The sequence below is a fragment of the Ammodytes marinus genome (genome assembly GCF_949987685.1).
Source record: "Ammodytes marinus genome assembly, chromosome: 14".
Classification (NCBI taxonomy): Eukaryota; Metazoa; Chordata; class Actinopteri; order Uranoscopiformes; family Ammodytidae; genus Ammodytes; species Ammodytes marinus.
The window spans coordinates 7,038,504-7,045,512 of NC_137218.1; the positions used below are offsets into that span (position 1 = coordinate 7,038,504).

General features: G+C 40.2%; 1 protein-coding gene across 2 annotated transcripts; it reads left to right on the forward strand.

Moving 5' to 3' along the window:
- Nucleotides 1–2,705: 2,705 nt before the first annotated feature.
- LOC307260839 (cornifelin homolog B-like) lies at nucleotides 2,706–5,738 on the forward strand. 2 transcript variants are annotated; one of them, XM_080041185.1, is made up of 4 exons: nucleotides 2,706–2,836; nucleotides 3,714–3,827; nucleotides 4,059–4,213; nucleotides 5,384–5,738. In XM_080041185.1, exons 2-4 carry the CDS (start codon nucleotides 3,722–3,724, stop codon nucleotides 5,504–5,506), a joined length of 384 nt encoding a protein of 127 aa, XP_079897311.1. In that variant the 5' UTR covers nucleotides 2,706–2,836; nucleotides 3,714–3,721; the 3' UTR covers nucleotides 5,507–5,738. The 2 variants fall into 2 exon arrangements, with proteins under 2 accessions (XP_079897311.1, XP_079897310.1); XM_080041184.1 differs by lacking the exon at nucleotides 2,706–2,836 and having other exon boundaries at nucleotides 2,849–3,827.
- The last annotated feature ends 1,271 nt before the right edge of the window (nucleotides 5,739–7,009 follow it).

Below are 7,009 nucleotides of genomic sequence, written 5' to 3' on the forward strand. Positions count from 1 at the left end.
AATCAGTGAATATCTCCTCAAAATCTGATATCTGTCCGTACAGTGTGTGCGTTGGAAAAAAATAATATTCTGGGGTTAATCCACGGCCTAGTTCTCTAAAAACGGGTAGGTAAATAGAGGGGCACAGACTGACCCACCATATTGCAACATTGCTGTAAAGATATAGGTTAAGCTAACGATCGACTTATACTTTGGCTTGAACACTTATTTTAAAATTGTCCGGCTTATCGCTACAGTAAGCCTGCTACTGAAAAACACATGCTACTTGCATGTTCATAGTGATACATCGTAGCCTACCTGCATTCCTTACTTTGTGCAACGTTGCTCCAACATTACCTGCATTTTTCCCCGTCATGTCAATGTGTAACAGTTTCTCATTTTGTGAATCAAACTTAAGCTTACCCAAAGGCAAGTTGCATACTTGCTGCCTAAGCTACAGTGACAGTAGAAGGTGCAGAGACGGGTCTGTCAACATCTTGTAGAAGAAAGTGTTCACAGTCAATGGAGGGAAGGCAATCACTTACTGTTGAACATGGTGGAACATCTGTTCAAATATAAATTAATCAGTTGGCAACAAGGGAGGCCATACGCAGATGTATCGGTCGAAAAAGTTATTTAACTCATACCTATAAACATATCAATTAATTAATTAATAATAACAACAGCTACAACCCATGAGGAGGCTGAAGAAATGAATGAAACATTGCATCTGAGTGACTCAAGTATGAGTAACAATGTTTATTTCAGATGATGTGTATATATAGCAGGTAATCACTGGGGCATTCAGCGTTCATTGTTGGCTGAATAGTGCTGCAGGGTAGGGCAGCCCAGTGTAGATTAGTTTCTGTTTAAATTGTGGATTTAAATTTCTACAATTTAATCGGGCCCTATTTCTCTTCCTCAGTGTATTAAGGAGACCATTCTTCATCTTTACAGCCTCTAGTCTAGATGATGGTCGGTACGGAAAGAGCAAAGTAATTAACCATCAAGAAATTCATCAGCATTTGTCTGCTGTTTGTATTTATAATGCTGTCTTGTTCTCATTCCCTCAGTACGGTACAGCCAACCGTACTTTAATGTGGTTTGTGGCTTACAGTTGCTTTGTTGTGCCCCATTAAAAAGTATTTTAACAATGGATGGGGATGGGAGAGGTTAATTTATCATTAGTCAATAATTCCCTGCCCACATATTTCTAAAGGAGGACAAACAGGTAACCTTTTGGTCCCAAAGCCACCTGTTAAGTTTTTCAGATACTTTGAAAGCACGGGGGATGACTGATCCCTGCAATTATATTAGCTGGACAGTATATAAATATACAGTAGCTGCTCCATACTGTATGTCAGATGCCTTGTTCATATCAAAGCTATTTTTCTGTTCCTTCTTTAAATGTTTTTCCTTACAGCACAGGTTGTTTGCTCACGTTTTTCTTCACCAAGAGACCCCTTGTGGTCGTGTGTATGTTGACTGTCTTTGCTGTACACTAGCAAAGGCAAAAGTAGTGTAACATTTCTATACTGCTGTTGTATCATATCTTAGTCGGTGTGGCTGGTTGGGTGTGCTCAGGAATGTCATTACCGCTAGGCCCGCCGCGTGTCTTCCTCGTGACCGGGACAAGATTATCTTCATCATAACCTGGTAGTTTTAGTTTTGTCTGAACTTAACCATGCATAGAGATGGACAATTAGAAAAATGCTTGTGCACGTCATTGGCATCATTTCAGAAGGCACAGACAAAACAACTGTGTTGTTGTTATCACCTTCACACAACAGGTGAGGGATTTAAAACTCAAGCCATCAGCATCAGTCTGGTCCATCAGTCTGTTCCTTTTTTACACGCGCGCACACACACACACACACACACACACACACACACACACACACACACACACACACACACACACACACACACACACACACACACACACACACACACACACACACACACACACACACACACACACACACACACACACTGTAAATTCACAGAGAAACAGATTCAAAAACTAATAATAATTTAACTGAACAACATCCTTAAGGTAAGTCTTTTACATTTTGTAGCCCTTTAAGTTTACACATAAACACAACATGTACTGTTTCCAGGCACGATGAGATATACAATCCTTCCAGAGTGTTCTTCTGAGCCCATGACGTTTGTGCTGATAGTATCGCCAGGAGCTTGAGACCGAATGTCCGTATGTCAATATTAGAAAGGAGAAAAGTCTTCTCCTTCATCACTGCGTAAACAAAAAAAAAGATCCCATACAAAATCCAAGGGTCCGCTCCTCACAATCAGAAAGCAAGGGCCTATTCATAGATCGGTCATTTTGTAACTATCTTCATCAATTATATATAAAGAGAGGATTGGTCACTCACAACAAAGAATAAGTGAACAGCTTTGACCGCATGTACACAACTAATAGCTTTAACATTTGATCGTGATTGAAATTGTTGACAGACTGACTGATCCCAACCCATGTTTACCTATAAGTTCATTTCAATTAAGCAACATGGAAGTTTTCATCCAGAACTTTCCATAAGCGGGAAACTGTGTCACACATTTTTTTTTGGCTGATTATGTCATGATGTGTGCTTGGCAGTGATCATGTCAAGGCCACACCTTCATGTTTTTCTCCTGTGCTGTTGAAACAATTAATAAGAGCCGGTGAAGTTAGGGGAGGGCAGGCCCGACCGGTCCGGCCTGTATCTCCTCTCAGGTGTTCAGTTGTTTCTCCAGGTTATTCTGAACTGACTGAGATTTGACATTATCTCAGTGAAGGCATCTGCTGTGAAAGGAGCGCCAACTTCTCCACATTTTTTCTCGTCACACAAATACACAGGTAAGACAGTGAATGTTGCTATTGAGGATCAGAACTTAATTTGAATACTTAGATAATTGTGTATATTCATATGTACTTTTATTATTGGTAAAACTGTCTATATTTAGTATTCGATTCATCAAATATTTGATCCCATGTGAAGATGTTATGCTTATTTTGAAAAGCACAAATTCGAGTAGCACTTTATAAATGTTTTGGAACTTTTGAAATCACAAATAAAAATAAAGTTATACAAAATATGAAAAAATCTCTGTCGGAAAAGAAATACAGGACGCAGAATTGAAAGTAGTTCAGGGATTGTGTGCAGAGCCCTTGGGAGTTGTTCCAGCATTGCAGACTTACCTGCAATGCACGCACACCAAAAGCTATGAATGAATTTTCACTCTCTCTTCCGTCCCTGATAATCTGGACGATTTGTTTTTAACAAATCTAACAATCTAAAACCACATCACCTTAAATGACAACTTCTTTCAAACTGTAAAATTCTGTTTTGTTCCAAGTATGTGGTATATATTTTATTTCTAATGTTTCCTTGCATTTTTGGCACTTATTGTATGCTTACATTTGACAACAACAGTAACACTGTTTGGGGTGACTGTGGCTCAGGTGGTAGAGCGGGTCGGCTGATGATCAAAGGGTTGGAGGTTCGATCCACGCCCTGCCACCTGTGTCATAGTTGTTGTGTCCTTGGGCAAGACGCTTCACCCACCTTGCCTCGTGTGAATGTCGATAGTTAGCCTGCTATCGGTGTATGAATGTGTGTGTGAATGGTAACGTGTAAATGGGAACAGGTCTCCCTTGCAAAAGAGTCTTCGGACTCAATGGGATTTACCTGTATAAATAAAGGTAGAACACTGCATGCTGGTTATTCTTTTAGAAGCCATCATGACTTCCAAGATGGTCATCCAGCAGCCTCAGCCTATGATGGACTCCAGAGAGTCTAATGAGTGGGGATCTGGAATATGTGACTGCTGCAATGATGTGCCCATGTGTAAGTGGCTCAATGTCAAAGTGACACATATAATTGTGAAAAATTTCAAACCTGTTCTTATGTATTTATCTAGATACTTGTTGTAGGACATTTTTGTTGTTGTTGCTGTGATTATCCTCAAATCTTCAGTTGTATCTTAAGACATAATCTGATGCGGGCGGGTCTGTTAGAGTTCCATATTTGTGTTGTTGACCTGCTGTTGTTTTTGTGTTTATTCTTTTCCTGGTTTAGGTTGTTTTGCGTTCTGGTGCTGTCCGTGCTTCGCCTGTATACACACCAGGGACTACGGCCAGTGTCTCTGTCTCCCTCTGCTGGACGTCTTTGGCTGCGTCAGACCCATCACCATGTCCATGAGGGTCTCCATGCGACAGCGCTACGGCATCAAAGTAAGGACAAAATGATCTGTTGATGTGGGCCCCGGTTTCCTCAACTACCCATTCTGTAATCTCTTGACCTGGATTTTAAGGAGATAAAAGCAGACAATTCACACACAGCAACGTAAATTGTATTCTCTCTCAATTGAGCTGATGAAATGACGCTAAGCAATATTACATAAGTCTGGGGTTTTAAGAAATACAAGCTTTTAGGTCTGTAGATTCATTTAAAAAGTAAAGTTTGACACTTATAGTGTTTAAATTATTCACTGAACTTATGCTTTCATGCTTTGTAAGTTTAATTCACTTTTCTTTGTACTGATGCTGTCTTATTCCCAGGGGAGGACAGTCTTAGTATTTTAGCAAAACAAAATACATAAAGGCGATAGTTCATCAAATATTACCCCCTTGACCTCTGTGAGGTCCACAAGCTGACATCTCTGTGTTTTGTCTGCAGTTTACATACCAGTTTTACAGAGCCTAGGCTTTTTTATGAACAATAGATTATTTCCCAGCACATTTGACAACAAAATCACTGAGTCCACCTAAAGTATACAGTCCCCTCCAATAGTATTGGAACGGTGAGGCCAATTCCTTTATTTTTTCTGTAGACTGGAAACATTTGGGTTTGACACCAAACGATGAATATGAGACAATAGATCAACATTTCAGCTTTCATTTCAAGACTTAAGAGAGTAACCCCCTAACACAAACAGCAACTGAATGAGGCTGCGTTGAAAGCCTGGAAAAGCATCACAAAAGAAGAATGCAAAAGTTTGGTGATGTCAATGGGTCACAGGCTTGATGCGGTTATTGCAAGCAAAGGATTTGCGACAAAATATTATGTTTTATTCACTTTAATTTATTTAAAGTCTATGTGTTCCAATACTTCTGCTCGCCTAAAAATGTGGTGTTCCTTTTCAAAAAATGCTATCTTCTAAGTTGTGTATCGGATCCAGATGTTAATACCTGGAAATGAAAGCTGAAATGTTGATCTATTGTCTCATATTCATCTTTTGGTGTCAAACCCAAATGTTTCCAATCTACAGCAAAAATAAAGGAATTGGCCTCACCGTTCCAATACTATTGGAGGGGACTGTATAGTACTCCACCTTTAAGTGAAATTTTATCTGATTGCAATTCCTACATTATACAAGTGACCTGACTGTGTTTTATCTGCAGGGCACCATGTGTAACGACTGTCTGTATGCGTCGTTCTGCACGCACTGCGCCTGGTGTCAGATGTCCAGAGAGATGAAGGAGAGAAAGATGCAAGTTGTTCTAGTCAGCGCCAAGCCCACATGACCTCTCTGCTCACTGGCTCCAGGGGGCGGACACATATTGGGATTAACTACAACCTGCTTCAAATGTTACTAACATGATATCATTATTATACTAGACGTAAAGCCCTTTTGAGAAGGAAAAAAGCACAATGTTCTTATTTCACTGACTGAAAACCACTAGCCATTAATGTCTCCCTGTAATACTAATTTATTGAGAAAGCTATGAAATAAAACAAGTTGATTTTTCACTCTAATACCTGAGTCATTTGACTTTTAAAATGTTTACACATAAGCTCTTACTTTAAAAAAATATCGTATTATTCTTGTTTCATGCAGCAGCAACTGTACACTGATTGCTAATGTCAACTAATCCCCCTCCTCTGAAACGTCATAGTGCACCTCTTATTACTAATGTAAAAACTAGCTCGTCAGCTAGAGGGAGCCACACACTTCACAACCGGCCTATATTGTTCAGGTCATTTGGGGCCACAGTGGATAACACCTCTGTATGTTTTGTAGTATAATTTAGTTGTGACACAGTTTTCTGAAAAGAAACTATACAATATGGCACACTGTTAGTATTTCTTTTGTCATGTCTGAATCTTCATATTTTCTATTTCTGGTGGAAATCAGGTTCCATTCTACACATCGGTATAACTTTTGGTATTTTGCCAGTCTCAGGTGTGGGCTACTTAGAAGTACTATACCATATTTGAACAGAGGAGCATTTAGTAGTTAAAAAGCCATTTCTTTGGTCAGGAGTTTGGTGGAGACAAAACCAGAGCTAGGGGGAGATCTATCATGGACTTTTTTGTGTTTTTTTGTCGGCTTGTGTTCTGGTGTTTTTCCGCCCTCTAGTGGCTATAGATTGATTAATGCAGCTTTAAATGACAACGTCTGCACTGTGTGGTCAGCTAGGTGCTCGCCAAGACCCATTCAATTTAAAAAGGGTTAGGGTTATTAAGAGGATGGAGGAGAAGTAGAGGTGAAGAGATTCAACCTTTTTCTCTGTTGATCAGTTTGCACTATGAACTATCGTGTCATATTTTGTCAAATGACTCCCAATAAATGTTCCTATTTGTTTGGTCCGGTTTGCGTTTCCTGCGGGGGGCGATCCCTCCCCTTCTTGCTGGCACACTCGGCCCTGGTGTTCACTGTAAATTGCTCAGTGGGTTGTTTTTAATGGGATTATAATGACAGTTATGGTTTGCAAGAATTGATGTTTGTGACTTTTACGAGGTGTGAGTGAAGGGGCGGGTCCAGGCGGCTCATAAAGGCTGCAGGAATGTTAATTGGTGGAGGCCACTGCTGCCCTCTTTGTTCTGCTCGCCCATAGACTGGGCTTCTGTTGCGCATTTTAAAAAGGGCCAAAGAACTGATTTAAAATCTGTGACTTTAACCCCGCACACCATTCCAAACACTCCCCCCCTCATACACACACATATGAACACGGCTTATCCCACCTTCATCCTCTCCCATTCAGAAGAAACATGGACGCCTTTGCTGCTTTCATTTCCTCCATGTT

Excerpts from the sequence above, each read along its gene's own strand:
- LOC307260839 (XM_080041184.1), top strand. The coding sequence starts at position 3,695 with ATGCTGGTTATTCTTTTAGAAGCCATCATGACTTCCAAGATGGTCATC. Across the intron at positions 3,828-4,058 it reads CTGCAATGATGTGCCCATGT|GTTGTTTTGCGTTCTGGTGC; the intron begins GTAAGTGGCTCA and ends TTCCTGGTTTAG. Across the intron at positions 4,214-5,383 it reads GACAGCGCTACGGCATCAAA|GGCACCATGTGTAACGACTG; the intron begins GTAAGGACAAAA and ends TTTTATCTGCAG.